Genomic DNA, 17,190 nt, shown 5'->3' on the forward strand with positions numbered 1-17,190 from the left:
CCCCAAAGTTAGTTAGAAATACGCAGGGAACAACACATGCACAAATACGGCATGCTTCTAATGTTTAACTCTGTGTTGTCTCTGATTGGATTTCTGCAATGTGTCTGTTTCCCATCAGATTTGAGCAATTAGCATAAGGTCCTGTCGAATAGTGCTAATTGTGTGCCTAATTATCATGTTTTAAAAATACCTTCAGAATCAGAAAAAAACTTAATACATATTTATTGGGGAGAAAATAAAGGAACATAAAGAAGGAAGAAAAAAAAAATCCCATAACGCCACCACATGCATAGTTACAATTTTATTTACTTCTAGAGTTTCTTTATTATAGTAAGCATATTGCTTTCGTAGATACAGGAGCCTTTCGACACTCCAGACATGTAACAGGCAGGCATTGACATCCTTTTATTTTTCTCCCAAGTCATGTTTGTTACCCAAGTGTATGTTAGAACCTCATGGATTCCTACCCTGATTTCTGGACCAGCCTCCTGAAAGAGGCAGGTACAATGAGCCAATCCTTGCTCTTTATGAAATGTGAATCCTGAGGGTCTATAGCACATATGTCAAACACAAGGCCCGCGGGCCAAATCCAGCCCGCCAGGCCTTGCAATGTGGCCCGCACCGCACTGTCATCACTGCACTCCGCTGTCAGTTTATGACATTGTCAGTTTATGACTGTTCAGTAAACCATTCGGCCCGCGATTTAGGCTGGATTTTAGATTTTGGCCCCTTCTCTGATTGAGTTCGACACCCCTAGTCTATAGGGAGAGGACTCCCTGAGCTAGGGGATTTGCCTCTGTGAGGCCTGGACAAGGAAAGACCTCACCCCCTTAGAGCCTGGGGTCTCAGTGTGAGCTCCCACTACCTCCCCTGCTGACAGTGCTTTTGTTTCAGGGCAAGTGGTGCTAGGGAGCGAAAGAGTAAGCATTCGAAGACAGTAGAAATGTGAGCTATTTAAAAGACAAGGGAGTTCCCCTTTCCCTGGTCCTATTAATAGGCAATGCCTACATTTAAAAGAGGAAAAAGCCTAAAAGAAAAAAATTATATATATATATATATATATATATATATATATAATTTATAATTTTTATGTATATATAAAATATAGAGTTGACCCTTGAGCAACACAGGTTTGAACTGCACGGGTCCAGTTCAAATGTATTTTTGTCAGTAAATATAATACTATAAATGTTGTTTTCTCTTCCTTAAGATTTTTTTCTTTACCTTTTTCTTTTCTCTAGCTCATTTTATTGTAAGAATGGACATAACATACAAACTATGTGTTAATCAACTGTTATGTTATTGGTAAGGCTTCTGGTCAACAAACAGTGGGCTATTACTAGTTAAGTTTTAGGAAGTTAGAAGTGTTAATCATTATGTTTAGATTAGCCATGAAATACCTATGAGACATCAAAGTCGTGATATTATCCCAAGCTATTTCAGTGCTGACATATTTTGTAACAGAGATAACATGAACTGATTTTTTTGTAAACCCAGGTAAAATAAATGTATTATACTGAACACTAAAGAAAAAAGTTACCTGTGGATTTTCGATTGCATGGAGGGAATCAGCACCCCTAACTCCTGCATTGCTCAAGGGCCACCTGTACATGTAGCTCCTGCTAAATCGAGTTTTTCAGAACCACTTTTGAAAAGCATCCAGTATATTTTTGCCTTATGTACTTGCAAAGCTTAAACTAGTTGGAGAATTCTGTGGAGATTTGGCTGTTCTCCTGAAGTTCATCTATACACAAATAAAAATGTAAATACACAAATTACTCCTGAGTGGAGTTTTTATAGGATCTTTCTTCAGTGATGGTTTATGGGAGTTGCCCAGGCCAAATTAACAGGTGAAGGCTGGGGGATTTATTGCTGCTGAAGTTAACAGCAAGCTGACCATAAATTGCTAACAGATGTTTTTCCTTTTTTGCTCCTTAGGAATTTTGTAGGCAACCTTTTTCTTTCCTTTTTTTTTTTTTTTTTTTTTTTTTTTTTTGCGGAGGTTGAGGGAGGTAGAGAAAGAAGGGAAATGAAAACAAACTAGAGTTTTAGAAATGTGCGTCTCCGTTTTCAACGTTGGAACGTTATGAAATTCATACAGAGTTGGTCTTCAAATGTTTATTTAAAAAAAAAAATACATCCCGCCTTTCCTTTTCCAAATTAACCAAATTTTTAATGCAAAATCCTTAAAAACACACACACACACACCATAGAGTGGTGTTGGTTTGTTTGTTTGGTCTCCTTAAATGTAACCTTGGTCCGTTCATGACTAAAAGGTTTGCTTTTCTCTTCAGCAAGAAGATCCTGACAGGAAGAAGAAGCTTCAGGAGAAAAAAGAAGGAAATTTACAAAATTTAAATTGGAATAAAACTCGAACGTGTAGAAAAAACAAGAAGAGGGGTGCTGCTCAGGCCTTGAGGTGTGTAATTTTTACAATCCCTTCAAGATTTCTACCTCATTTTTACTCTTGTCATTTCACATTTAGCTTTTATCTTTCAATCTTAGTTTTGTTATGTTGGATACAGATAATGGGAGAGTGTAGATGTTTGTATTTTTAGATAAATGTTCTTAAAATTAACGTATTTTCTAGTTGTGTTTTTTGTTAAAAATACCCTTAATTGAACAGATTTTTCACATTTTTTACTTTAAAAAATGCTAAAAGCTATGGGAGGTTTTAGAGAAAAAGCCTAAGACACCCTTTATGCCAGGACCTTGCATGAAAGGAGACGGCCACCACTCCTGGAGGCCGAGGTTCCATCCTGCCCGCGGTGGCTGCTTACAGCTGCAGAGACAGAGGTGCCCAGACATAACGTATTCGCTTAAAGCCCGGAATGGCGAGGGTCAGAGCTGGGATTGGAACTAGGCTGTTGGCACTCTCCTTTGGCAGCCTTGCTTCCTGGGACTCTTACTCTCCCTGAGCTTTTATTTATTTATTTTTAAATATATTTTTATTGATTTCAGAGAGGGAGGAGGGAAAGGGAGAGAGAGATAGAAACATCAATGATGAGAGAATCGTCAGTTAGCTGCTTCCTGCATGCCCTCTGCTGGGGATGGAGCCCAAAACCTAGGCACGTGCTCTGATCAGGAATTGAACTGTGACCTCCGGGTTCATTGGTGAGGCTGAGCTTTATTTTCTTTCTTTCTTTCTTTTCTTTTCTTTTCTTTTCTTTTCTTTTCTTTTCTTTTCTTTTCTTTTCTTTTTTCTTTTCTTTTCTTTTCTTTTTTCTTTTTCTTTTTTTTTTTTTTTTTTTAATATTTTATTGATTTTTTTACAGAGAGGAAGAGAGAGAGATAGAGAGAGCCAAACCGGTTTCAGCTGAGCTTTTATTTTCTTACTAGAAGCCTGATGCACGAAATTTGTGCAAGGGGCTTGGCCCCCATCACCGCAGCAGCAGCCTCTGCCTCAGCCCCCACCACCACAGCTTCGTCCAGAAGTTCATCTGGAAGGACATCTGGTCTAATTAGCATATTACACTTTAATTATTATAGATCAGTAAAACAAAGGAGCTGGACAGTGTTTATCTGGGAATTCCAAATTTCCATATTTCCAGAAATCTCTCTAAGTCTAATCAAGTGTCCAGTCATCCAGTCATCCTTTCAACCAATCAAAGCTTAATATGCTAATAATGGTATGCTAAGGCCGCTCAACTGCTTGCTATGTTGTGCACTGTCCACCAAGGGGCAAACACTTCAACAGGTAGGATAGCTTGCTCCTGGGGACATCCCCAAGGGCTCTCGAACTTCAAGAGTGTGCAGGCTGGGCTGTGGCCTCTCCATCCCTTGAGTGCAGGAATTTTGTGCACCGGGCCTCTAGTGTTATATAAACTTCTCAGCCTCGGTTTGGGTTTTGTTGTTTTGCAGCAGGTCAGCAGTGTGTAGACCTGCTGACCTCTGCGGAGGGACCAGGGCTGTGAAGGGACTTTTCATTTTCCAGGTGCCTTTGCAAGGACAGTGTCCCCTCCAGGACTCCAGTTTAGGAGACTTAGCCTCCTCCCTAACTCCTGTGCGCTGCTGTCTGGGTGTGAAAACTCAAGCCCTGGGCAGTGAAGCCTGTTTCCTCTCAAGTGATCCCTCCATTCTCACCCTTCTGGCTTTTTCTTAGTTTGAGTTCTAGCATCTGGAGATTTCTCTTTCTCCTGAGCTCAGCTTATATGAGTTTCTGCGCAGTTGTTCTCCAGCGGCTCTGGATTTGCATGGGCCAGGTCCACCCCACTGCCTTCCCCTTGTCACGGGAAGGGAACTCGGGCCAAACAGCCCGCATGCGGCGAGGACCGCTGATGGGCAGCGTATGTGTTTCTGGTTACATTGTCTGTCCCTGGGTCCCCAGGAGGCTGCATCTGGGACTGAGACTCGGGTGACTCAGCACTGTGACACGCTCCCCAGCAGTTCTCACACGCGCTTCGCTGAGAAGGACCAGGCAGTGCCACTCCAAGCTCTGAGGCTCATAGTGAACAATCAGAAAAATGCAAATGTGAACAAAAAGAAATAAACTATTATTTTGTTGTTAATGCTGAATAGCAATTGTTGCTAGCTAATTTTCCTGATGTAGGCCCAAATTATTTAGCCTGAATTCATTGAAAGCTGGAATGTGGTATCTTATAGAAAGGAAAGTTTCACCTTGTAGTCTCTTAGGTGTATTTTTAGAAAACTTTGATTGACTACTATGGTCATTCTTACGTTTTATATTTTCCTGTTATGAAAGATGAGATTAGAAAGATATGAGGTTAGAGTGGAATGTCAACAACGAATGATATATATGATATATATTTGAAAGCAGATTTCTGACATGCTGAAGAAACAACTTTTTAAAATGAGGCTTTCAAGCAGCTTGTAGCCAATCAGGATGTTTTGAGAACACGATGCTTACAAAGTAGGGGGCTGTTGGCTCGTCTGTTTCCTTGGCTCCTTCCTGCTTCCTCCTATATATGCTGTACCTGGAGCGGTCGGAAACCGGTGAAACTCCATGCTACATCCCACATACGCAAACCCAACTTGGGGACTGAAATCCAACCTTGTGAAATAATCACTAGGTGTCCCCTGGCACTCTCCGCACAGTTCCGTGTGGCCATTTACAGAATTGCATGACCATTCTTCCCTCAAGGAGCCTGTGGTCTAGTAGGAGAGAGATGGTTACTGGACCATGAACTCCTTGGGGGAGGAACTTGGTCCTCAGTATACACCGCATGTTTTCTAACAATACACGGCCATGGTTGTCACGCTGCAAATGTTTGCTAAATGAATGAACAAGAAAAACTTCAAACAGATGCTCAGCACTCCCCCCCGCTCCCCCCAACACCAAGGAGCAGGTTCTTCTATTCAGAATCATATTTTACACGAAAACCAAGACAGACAAGGCAATAGTCCTGGATTCTGGTCCAGGGCAGTTAACCCTGAGTGATTCATTTAACCTTGTGGAGTTTCATTCTTTGAGCTATGAAATGCAAAAGTGGATTAAATGACCTCCAAGTTAATTCTAGTTCTAAAGCAACAGAATCATTTTCTTTTGGATATCTTTCTCCCATCAGGACCCTAAGGGAAGCGGTCTCAAGGTGCTCCCTATATATATTTTCATGTATAATAGTCTGGAAAGCAGTATGCATGTATAACATGCGGGTGTGATAGATATATATTTTGGTGACTCTTCCAGGCCTTCCGAGCAGAGTGAATTAAAACTTACTTGCAGTGAATTTGAAAGATCTGAGCTGAGCCGTGACATCGATGTAAGAAACTGGTGTCCACAGGAGACCCCCGGGGACAGGTGTAAAACAGACGCTGGCATCGGAAGAAGCTTACCTGCCGCAAAGAGAGAGACAGGTATGGAACCCAGTGAGCTACGCATGGCGCTACCTGGTGGAGTTTTTGAAGCACCCAGTGTGAGAAATGGCATCTTGATGAGATGGTCACTTTACAGGCATCTTTGATTACTGAAGCCCGAAGGGAAAGCTGTCGGGATGAGTCTAGAAAGCTAAGGTCCTTTTGAGCCAGGATTGGCCTCTAGTGTTGTCCCATCCTCCCCCCACCTCCCTGAAAGGTGGCCATTCTCAGCTGTTCCCGTGGAGGCTGCTGAAGGCACAGTGGTTGCTTGCTCTAGGGAATGGCCAGGCTGGGAGAATAGTAACTGTTCTCACACCTGAGCCAGGTGGTTCCCGCAGAGCCAGGCCAGCGCCCCACCCAGAGGGCTGCTGGGCACGTCCCTGGGAGTGGGAGGCAGAGGGCACCATGCTAGGTCCAGGGAGGGCAGAGCATAGCGGGAGGCGAAAGGGCCACTGGCGTTGGCAAGGCTGGTGGGACCCGGGGTGGAGAGAGGTGTGATCCCATCATCAGCGCACAGAGGCTGGCGGAGTTGGGGAGTTTCTCTCTTTGTCTTTTGTTCATTCCCTTGATACATGTGTTGCTTTTTTTTTTTTTTTTTTTTTTTTTTTAATCTATTGGAGGTTCTTCCCACCCACACGTAAATTACACTTTGAAGCTCTTAGTGGATATCTTAATAGAAGAGGGGGGGAAATAACCTACATATCTCCAGTCCAATAGACCAGCCTCGGTTTTCTTTTTTCTTTCTTTAATATATTGCTTTATTGATTTCAGAGAGGAAGGGAGAGGGAGGGAGAGATAGAAACATTAAATGTTGAGAGAGAATCCTTGATAGGCTGCCTCCTGCATGCCCCATACTGGGGATCAAGCTTGCAACCCAGGCATGTGCTCTTGGCCCGAATCAAACCCCGGAGGACCCTTCTGTCCACAGGCTGACACTCTAACCACTGAGCCAAACCAGCTAGGGCAGCCTCAGTTTTCCTGATAGGAGTGTTCGTTATTCCCAGAACTACTGTGAGATCCAGTTGCCATCGGTATGGACTGGATGAGAACCAAACAGGTTTAATGGCCCATCCCACAGGCAGGGGAGCCATAGCCCGTCCCCACTGTTTCTCCACATCCCATCATTAGTTGAGGGTCAGCAAAGTCCGCTGGCCCTGAAGGCGAACCTCGCTGTCTTCATCACGTCTCCTCTCCCCTGTGACCGGAAATGACATCCAGTTGAAACGGGCTGGAGGGAAACCTGGGGTCAGCTCTTCTCTCTCCCTTCCCGCAGAGGGCTACTTCCAGAAGCCGGGGAAGAAGTGCCCGGAGAAGTCTTGCTCAGATTCCAGCTCGGACTGCGGCAGCTCCTCGGGCAGCGTGCGTGCCAGCCGCGGCAGCTGGGGCAGCTGGAGCAGCAGCAGCTCCGACGGGGACAAGAAGCCGGGGGGCGCCCCTCAGCACTTCCTGCCAGCCGGTGAGTCCCGAGAACGGCCCTCCCACCCGCAGGGAGTCCTCTAACAGCAGGCCCCGTCCGAGAGACGGGCACTCATAGCCATCCAAACCTAGACAACGCGTCCGCATGGGGTTTCAGTCCATGTCTCCCTGGAATTTGTATAGACGTGGTTTGCGCCCTAACATGGGGTCTGGCTTTGAGAATTTCCCGTGTGTGCTTGAGAAGAAAGTGTATACTGCTGCTTTGGGGTTGATTGTTCTGTAAATATCAGATCCATCTGATCTAGCGTGTCATTCAAGGCCACTATTTCCTTGTTGATTTTTAGTCTGGAAGATCTGTCCAGTGATGTCAGTGGGTGTTGAAGTCCCCTAGTATGACCATATTGCTGTTGATCTCTCCCTTAGAGTTCATCAAGAGTTGTTTTTGTTTTTGTTAATATATTTGGATGCATATAACATAAGACTTTTTAAAACGCAGGGCTTAACATTAACAAAAAAACGCAAGTGTAGCTTTTGTTAGTAAGGGAAGGCTGACAGAAGAATGATAAAAATTGGAGGGTTATGTAATACCAGGAAAATGTCCCCAACATAATTAATGGTGTAAGAGACCAAAAAGGCAAAGTATATATGAATATGACCCCAATTTTACACATATGTGTACACATCAAAGGCATTGTAAGAACTATCTCTAAGTATTGATAATGGTAGTATAATTGTGTCTTATAGTATAAAGGTGTCTTATATTTTCCTTTTTTAAACTTTTGTCTATTTTTATAGATTTCTTACGATAAGCATGTTACTTTTATAAGCTGGTCTATTTCTATAGCAATATTTATTTTCTCAGGAAAAAAACCCTATTAAAAAGTTATATATTATTAATGGTTTCAGCTTTTTTTTCCCCCTCCCATAAAGAAAACATTATTAAGCCAAAAGTCATACATTTAAATCTTGGGTTTTCAATAAAAGATAAATTATAAGACATTTTAATAGTAAAACTACTAAATATGTGACTATCAGTTCAACGTGAGAAATAAATCACTCATTAGGGGTTAATGAAATTAACTGTTTGCATTATAAGACATCATGCAGTTGAATTCTGTTTGGAAAAACTTAGAATAATTCTTTTGCTTTCATGCAGGAGACAGTGTTTCCCAGAACGACTTTCCTCCAGAAACGCCCATCTCCTTGAATCTTTGCCATAACATCTGCAACCCCACGTAAGTTTTCAGCTTCCCGGCATTCTCCGTGTGCTTCCCGCACTGCTCTTTCTATCTGGCGTGTTTCCGCTTCAAACCTGGTTCTGCAGGGTAAAGGATGAAAACGTTTGACGGACATGAGGAGGTGAAATCTGATTTTACTAGTAATTCAGGAGGGGGGCGGGGGGGTTCCTTCCAAGTGACCACAGTTCACGTGGAGGTCTCTGGTATTGCTGGTCCTTCCTGTGTTGTGACTGTCAGGAAGCCTCCCATCCTGAGACTGGAAAGAAGACACTATCGGTATAAGAATGGACATCATCTCCTCTTTGCTGGGACTTGAAATAAAGCCAAGCATGATGACCTAGGGTGTTCTGAAAGAACCTGGAAGATACTACGTGTTTACAGTCCCACCGTGTGATGCTTGTAGCAGCATCGGACAAAACAAACACGCACCTTCTGTTGAGTGAGAGGGAGGAGGACATGCAGGAGGAGAGGGCTTCAGAGCGAGAGAAAAATTTGTTTTCTTAGGCATCGGCCACTTTGTGAGAGGATAGGATGTCATTAAAATAAGTTGGTGAGCCTGGCTCAGTGGTTAAGCATCTCCCCATGAACCAGGGGGTCTCGGTTTGATTCCCGGTCCTTGCACATCCCTAGGTTGTGGGTTCGATTCCCAATAGGGAGCATGCAGGAGGCAGTCGGCCAATGATTCTCTCTCATCATTGATGTTTCTATCTCTCACTCCGTCTCCCTTCCTCTCTGAAATCCATAAAAATGCATTTTTAAAAATTAAGTTGGTGAGTTGGTGAAAATAAACCCTCATCAAGGTACAAGGAAAGCGCTGTAAGAACCGTTTTTGTGTTGGGTAGGAAGTAAACCAGCCTTAAGAATTGCTGCCAGCCGGTGGCAGGCCGATGTGCGCTGCCGATGGCCTCGGTGACCTCAGTTAAAAGTGCTTCGTTGTTTATTAAAGGGCGACTTTGCTGGGTCTTGGCAATTTAATATTCCTCAGCCCTTTTCTGGCTGTGACCCATATGTCTCCAGTATCCACAGGTTTCTTGGGGGAGGAATGCGTGTAAACACTCAGCCAGACTTGGTTGTACAACTGCAGTGTCTCCTTGTACAGAAAACATCAGCGATGTCCCTTTTCTCGCTTTCCCCACAGCGACGTGAACAGTCTCCCACAGTATGCAGAACCTCCCTGTCCCAGCCTTCCTGCCGGGCCAGCAGGTGCTGAGGAAGATAAAGGTGAGGCTCCTTCCACTTGCTCCAGACGCCACCAGGTGCAGGGGTTCTACATTGTGGGCATTGGGGGGACAGGGCCATTGCCCCAGTTTCCTCTTCTCCGCACCATGTCCCTGGGCCTTTGTGCATTGGGAGGGTGCCTGCCTTCTGCACCTGCATCATTGGGACCCTCTGCCCTCGGCCGCCCCCTGACACTGGGCTCCTTCCTTGCAGCCGAGGCACAGGGGCTCTGGGATAGTGCGGGGCTACCTCTGTGTTTAGTTCCTCTTTCCCCTGGGGAGGTCCCATTAGAAAGCATACGAAGGGTGACGCTCCAGCACCTTAGCCTACTTCTGCTTTCCCCACCCTCCTCTTCCTTCCTCACCTCCCCGTGTCCTACAAGTCTGATATGCCAGCCTCCCCAGCCTCAGTGAGCAGCCTCACTCCTGCACCAGGCCATTTTCCTCATTTAAAATGAAAATATGGCTGGGGCCTAGCCAGGTGCACGAGCATCACATGTTTGCATTCATTCTCTTTGGTCCCAGACATTGCAGGGGTGACTTGAACAGGCCCAGGTGCTTGCATAAGTGAGGCTTGCATTACAGGAAGGAACCTTAAGCTTAGGGAACCTGTGTCTTTTATTAGCAGGCAGTAGGCATGTCTCCCTCCGCTGCAGAGGGAGACACCGTGTGATTGCAAGGCTTTTGCTTGGCAAAACATCCTTGAATAGATGGTCTAGAACAGTGGTCGGCAAACTCATTAGTCAACAGAGCCAAATATCAACAGTACAACGATTGAAATTTCTTTTGCGAGCCAAAAACCGACTTCTGCGCATGGGCCACGAAGTTTCAGTCTCGCTGTATGTGCACATGCCCGCATAAGGTATTATGTGGAAGAGCCACACTCAAGGGGCCAAAGAGCCACATGTGGCTCTCGAGCCGCAGTTTGCCGACCACTGGTCCAGAACAAAGGCCTCCGGGGCCTCTGCTTGCAGGATGCTCAGAAGTGCAAGGAGCCCGTGGAGACTGACCTCTCGGCAGCCACTCTGCTCAGGACCCCTCAGGGGCTTTCCATCTGACCGGAGTCAGTGCCCAATACCCCATGGGGCCACAGGCCCTGTGCTGTCTGGCCTCTTGCTGTTCTGAACTCACAGGCACTCTCCCACCGCGGGGCTGCACATTTAGCTCTGTCCCCCATGCCCAGCGCACACCTTACCTTTCCTTGGCTCGCTTCTCACCTCAGTCACAGGTGTACAGCATCCGAAGTAAATGTCCAAGCAGTGTGCTCTGTTTCTGCTTTATATCTGGAAACTATGCCCCAAAAGGAGCCGGGGGAGCAGATGTGGTCGGCGTGTGGGGGTGACACGGGGGTGTTTCCTGGAGGGAGAAGGGGGACCGAGGCCTTGCTCTCCTCCTCAGGTCTGTACCCCCCTGGAGACCTGTGGCCCACACAGCCTGTGTGTGTGACAAGCGGCTTCAACTGCGCCCTGGAGAACACGGTGCCGGGCGTGATGCAGGGAGCGGCCCCCGTGCACAGCAGGTACGGGTCTCGGCTGACGGCCGCCTCCCTGGGCCTGGGCCTGGGCCTTGCGGTGGGAACTGGGATTCCACCTGTTAGGTTGTCCTCACAGAATCGAGGGCCCAGCCTCCTTCCCCGGCTACCTCAGCCAGGGGATGCCATCTGTCCTTCGGAGTTGTGTTGTGATGTCTTAGAAAAGAACACACCCGGCCTCGAGAGAAACAGGAAAGATAGAAGTAACAGATAATACAGCTGAAGACCACATCATGACTCTCCTTTCTTTAAGATGAAAAGATTGAAAAAGCAATCACTCCTAATTCCTACCCCCCGACAGTGCAAAGATTTCCATTTCCCCCCCCGCTATTAATCTTGAACATGTTTACATTTTTAAAAGATCAAATAACCTGAGCATTGAGAAATAATTATATAATGGCCATTCCCTACATTTGTTTATGTCTATGACTGTGTCATTGAATTATGGAACCTGGAGAAAATGCTTATATCTGTGTTTCGTCACAGAATCCATTTGAATTCTTTGCGGTGGGGAGGTCAGCTTATTATAGTGGTATTTACTTTCTTGTTTCTGGAATGAGAACCCAGTTGATTACAGTGACCAGAGTATCCTGAGTCTTTTTAATTTATTTATTTTTTAATTGATTAAGGTATCACATATTTCCTCAACCCCTCATTCCAATCCCCCACCCCCACCCCTTATGCCCCCACCCTCAGGCGAATGCCTGTCCTGCTCTGTGTGAGGGTGGACGCTTGCACTGCAGGACGTGTTTAAGTCCTTCTGATGTGAGAGCTAAGACGCTTCAGGGCAGGCCAGTGGCTCTTCCTCCGCACGGATAACCACGGCCTCTGGTTACTTATCCTGGTTACACGGGGAGTGTGCTCCTCGTCCGAGCGTCTGTCCTGCCATGGCGTGTCATTGGTGATGAGCGCTCAGTAAACCTTTGATTCTGTGACTGAAGAAAGTACATCTTTTATTTCCCAGAATTGAGGATTTCGCAGTGATCAGGATGCTGGGCAATAAAATTGCTTTTCTTCTTTCTTCACGTGACCTGTTGACACCCTGTTTCTGACAGGAGACCTCTTGGTTGTTTTTTTTCGTAGCAGTTTCATTGATTGGAGTGCAACTTGCGAAGGCCAGTTCCCCAGTGTGTACTGCCCGTTGGAACTGAACGATTACAACGCCTTTCCGGAAGGTAAAAGCTATTTGAACGAGCCCAATGCCATTCTTTTAGTCTCAGAAAGTCAGAGCAGGAAGTGTTTGGCCTTAAGGCAGTCAGTGCAGAAGAATGTGTCTTAAAAACATTAGATCCATAGTTGACATAACATTATATTCATCTCAGGTGTACAGCATCGTAATTCGACGTGTTTGTGTGTGTGTGTGTGTGTGTCAAGAAATGATTGCCACTCATGTCATAAACATCCCTTACCATGCATAGTTAATAGTTACAGTTTTCTTTTCTTGTAGGGAGAACTTTTTATTTAAGATTTACTCTCTTAGCAACTTTTAATATATAATACAGTATTGACTACAGTACCTTGCTGTACATGACAGCCCAGGACTTGTTTATCTTATCCCTGGGACTTGGTACTTCATAAGCCCCTGAACCATTTTGCCTATTCCCCCACCCCCACCCCCACCTTCAGAAGGTCCATTGTATTCATGAGCTTGTTTTTATTTTTCGTGGTTGTTTTTATTTTGTTGTTGTTAAGAATTTGCCTTTAACATTGAGTGGCCTTTGAGAATGACCTTGCAGGAGGCTGCTGACTGCTTTTGTGTGGGTCTAGTTATGCATACCCGGCCATATATAATTTTCTGTGCCTCAAAAAGCCCTGTACGCCCGGGTGTCTGGGGGCTTCTACCGATCACCCTAAGAGAGAACCTGGCCATTGGCCTTAAGTGGACCTGACATTGTGGCTTCCCTGTGGGAGGGAGGCTGGGGTGCTTGTGGCCGGCTCCTTTTCTTAGGCAGCCAGGCCACCTGAAATAGAAACCTCTCCCTGCATGCTCCTCAGCGTGTCCTGACGCCTCTGTCCCGGTGGTGTGCAGAAGAAGGGAAGAAGCTTGGAGGGGAAATTGTGGAAAATTGCCAGTGCTTGGGCTCAGGCACCTGTTATAATAAACAATAAGAGATATGAGATTTCCCTGATAAGCTTGGAAATTCTCTTACTGTACATTACCGTGCAAGCACGATCGGTCATACTAGAGCTACCTTGGCAGAGACACAATAAGCGGTATATTAGATACTGCACTAATGTGGATTTTGATACATGCATTGCTCTATGGTAACCACAAGGGGGTGCCGTGGTAACTTTCTCCTATGCTTATGAGACTTGTGTGTATTAATCTTAGCTAAGTGCTTGGCTTGGTATTGCCTTTGTCAGTCCATATGGTATAATATGCAGGTGACCTGATAAGTAATAAATGAACATTTCCAGGGCTGGTAAGAAGCTTGACACGATTCACATCTATAGTAGTCGTACAGTGTATTCTGTGTATCAGAAAGATCCCCATCAAATCACCATACCTATAGGACGTCAGCCCAGAGGTAGGCCTTCCCTGAGGGCTTCCCAGGGCACGAGTCTGATAAACAGTTTTGAACCTGAGAGTGGCAGCGGAACTCCCGGTGCACACAGGGTAATAAGTATGCTCCGTCTGTCTTCAGCCTGTCTGTACAGTAAGGAAGGCCTTGAGAGTTTTGGTTTTTTTTTTCTGAGGGTGAGAATTCAAGTTCGAGCCACAAAAAAGTTCGCCTGCGTTGACGTCTCCCATTCTTTGTAGAAAACATGAATTACCCCAACGGCTTCCCGTGTCCTGCTGAAATTCAGACAGATTTTGTTGACCACAACGCACAGTCTACCTGGAACACCCCACCCGCTGTGCCGGCCGCCTGGGGACACCCCGGTCTCGTCAGCAACCCGGTCAGTGCTGCCCAGCCCGCGCTGGGGCCCTGGGCACCTCCCGTTGCTTTCTGTTGGTTTTTCAATTCAGGTCTCACGTAGTAATAGAGTTGGGTTTGGCTTGATTCCTTTAGGTCAGGGGTGGGGGGGGACCTTTCTCCTGCCGAGGGCCATTTGGATATTTGTAACATCCTTTGAGGGCCATCCAAAACGATCAACTTAAGAACTAGCCCGCTATCTCTGGTCGAACGTTTAATAAACTCTCACCCCTAATGTAAGGTGACCAGGCATCCTGCTTTTGGTGGGACAATCCCGATTTTTAACAATTTGTCCCACATCCTGCGGCATCTTTAAAAAGTCCAGAAGATTTAAAATATTCTTTCCAAACATCGGGACTTTTTTAAAACGCCGCGGGATGTGGGACAAATTGTTAAAAATCGGGACGTCTGGTCACCTTACCCTAATATCTCGGCAGGGCCAGGCCAAATGATTTTGCAGGCCTCATACGGCCCTCGGGCCAGACGTTCCCTGCTCTGGATCAGAGGAGCCCACCCTCTGAAGGAACCTAACCCATCATCAGACAGGCGGGGGACTTTGCTGACATTGGCATTCTAGCCACTTCCAAGCTGCACCAGTAGGGACGGCGTGGTAACATTGACGTGGGGCCGGAGCTGTGTTTCTGTGGCCCCGCCCACCTTTTCACCTGTGATCAGAGGTGAAATGCACGTCACAGACAGGTGTCGGTGGTCAGTGACGGGGCCCTGAGGGCTTCCTGCCCACCAAGGCCCTCCGTGCTTACGAGTCCTACCCCTTCCCCCTCTCTGATCCACTCAGCAGTTTTTTACAGAGAGGGCATTTGGGCTGTGGGTCCGTGCTTGGGTTGAAAATACATTTACCCAGTTAGATGAGAGATTTCACAACCCCGTGTTTGTGGGAAAATGGAGTTCAAGCCACCTGGATGGTGGAGAATAGTGTAATAAGCACCCAAGCTACTTGGATGGATACCACTGTGGTATCTACTCGTATACATGCAACCTTGACATTGCCTAAGACGTTTTAAAAATATATATATTTCTTTTTTTTTAAAAAAAAAAAAATCTCTTTTTCCCTCTTCCTCATTTACACATCAGCCCTACCTCCCAAGCACCCGAAGCTTATCTCCAATGTCTGGACTTTTTGGTTCCATCTGGGCCCCGCAGAGCGATGTGTACGAAAACTGCTGCCCCATCAGCCCCTCCACGGAGCATCCGACTCACATGGAGAACCCGGCGGTCATGTGCAAGGAATACTACCCGGGGTTCAACCCGTTTCGTGCCTACATGAACCTGGACATATGGACTACCACGGCCAACAGGAACGCCAATTTCCCACTGTCTAGGGACTCCAGCTACTGTGGGAATGTGTGAGGAGAGTTTGGTTTTTAAACAATGTGAATAAAGAGGCTTGTGTTTTGACGACTAGCGTAAACTGGTTCTTGAGATAGATTACGACATTGGTGGATATTTTGGCACTTTTATATGAAAATAAAACTTTTTTAAGGAAACCTGGGTGCTTTCTGTTTTTTGTTTGTTTGTTTGTTTTTTACTTTTCACAAATCAGTGGTAGAAACTAAACATCCATATGTCATCACTTTATACCTCAAGGAGTGTGCCCCACATGCCAACTGTTTTCAGTCAGAACGAGGAAGACTGGGGAAGGTGGAAACTGGGACAGAAGTGGCTGCTGCATTTAACATCCCCCCAACCCCCCGCCCCAATGCACATCACAACCCCCGGCAGCTTGCAAACAATGAAGTCGGTAAGGTGACATTCCCAGAGATTCTTACGTCGATGACGGGTGTACCAGGCGATCAGAGAACTGCTGCCTGGGGAGGCCTAGCTCAGCAGCCAGGCACTTGCCTGGGCGACCCAGCTCAGGTGGAGGGTGGTTCTCTCTGGTCCTGGTGGCCATGGTGAAGCGGCGAGGCTAACCCTGTCCTGCCTGTCCCGCTACGGCCAGAGCGGCCCTCCCCTCCGTCAGGGCAGCCACTGGGCAGGACAGCAGCAGGGGCATCCCGGCAGCATTTGGTTTCCCTGAGTGAGCAGCCTTTCTCCAAGCACACGCCCCCGGCTCAGGTTGCCGTATATGCCTGCCTGCCAGACTGGTTTGTGTCTGCTCATCAATGACTCGAGCAGTCCCTGGGCTGGTGGACTAGTCGTTCGGTGTGTGTAAATTTTGAAAATGTTTTTTTTTTTACTTTTCATAAACATCTCCTTGTTATGTTTGTTTCATCTTGATTGGAAGTTCCCTAGGAGATAGTTTTCTTTTTGTTTTGTTTTTTTTAGGTGGCTTTGGGAGATAAGTTTTGAGTGGATTGTTGAGTTTACTTGCTTTGAGTTGGTTTTGCTTTGCATGGGGGGTGCGGGCGCCTGGTACAAGGAGGGCAAGCATACTGTAAATCCTGGACCGTCCTCTGCAAGGTGTGCCCGCAAGCACGCCAGGACCACGAGAAGCCTCTCGGGCTGCCCAGTTAGAATCGTGATGTGGGTGAAGCTTCCCAATACTGAATGAGGTTAAAAATAATGTAGGTTCTAGGACCAAAAGAATTGTTAGCAGGGACCAGAATAAAGGTTTGTGCTCCTGCGTTCTTAGCAGTATTATCTCGAACAGCTGAAAGGTGGAAACAGCCTAGATCAGTGGTAGCCAACCTTTCAGACCACCTGCTGGCCTAGATGCCCAACCGATGGATGCATGGATAAAGAAAACATGATAAATACATACAATGGGATATTCAGCCTTAAAAAAGAAGAAAATTCTCCCTGTTGGCAACCGCTGGCCTAGATGCCCACTGATGGATGTATGGATAAAGGAAACATGATAAATACATGCAGTGGGATATTCAGCCTCAAAAAGGAAGAAAATTCTCCCTGGCTGGGGTAGGTCAATGGTTAGTATCAGCCCATGCATCAAAGGGTCATGGGTTTGATTCCCTGTCAAGGGCACATACCTGGGTTACAGGTTCGATCCTGGTCTTGTCGGGGCATGTGTGGGAGGCAGCCAATCAATGAATCTCCCTTCACATTGATGTTTCTCTCTGTCTTTCTTCCCCAGTTCC

General features: G+C 46.3%; 1 protein-coding gene across 2 annotated transcripts in view; it reads left to right on the top strand.

Annotated features, from left to right (window-relative positions):
• TMEM131L (transmembrane 131 like) overlaps positions 1–15,639 on the top strand; it is a 137,010-nt gene extending 121,371 nt beyond the window's left edge. Inside the window, exons 27-35 of one of the 2 annotated variants that reach the window (XM_084884416.1) lie at positions 2,295–2,419; positions 5,648–5,814; positions 7,088–7,270; positions 8,387–8,465; positions 9,607–9,689; positions 11,084–11,204; positions 12,300–12,391; positions 13,978–14,117; positions 15,227–15,639. In XM_084884416.1, the coding sequence (XP_084740542.1) occupies positions 2,295–2,419; positions 5,648–5,814; positions 7,088–7,270; positions 8,387–8,465; positions 9,607–9,689; positions 11,084–11,204; positions 12,300–12,391; positions 13,978–14,117; positions 15,227–15,502 (1,266 nt within the window). In that variant the 3' untranslated portion in view covers positions 15,503–15,639. The remainder of the gene's footprint in view (positions 1–2,294; positions 2,420–5,647; positions 5,815–7,087; positions 7,271–8,386; positions 8,466–9,606; positions 9,690–11,083; positions 11,205–12,299; positions 12,392–13,977; positions 14,118–15,226) is intronic. The other variant, XM_084884417.1, reaches the window with a different exon arrangement.
• Positions 15,640–17,190: the final 1,551 nt, after the last annotated feature.

This window comes from Pipistrellus hanaki (assembly GCF_964339955.1).
Source record: "Pipistrellus hanaki genome assembly, chromosome: 5".
Lineage (NCBI taxonomy): Eukaryota > Metazoa > Chordata > Mammalia > Chiroptera > Vespertilionidae > Pipistrellus > Pipistrellus hanaki.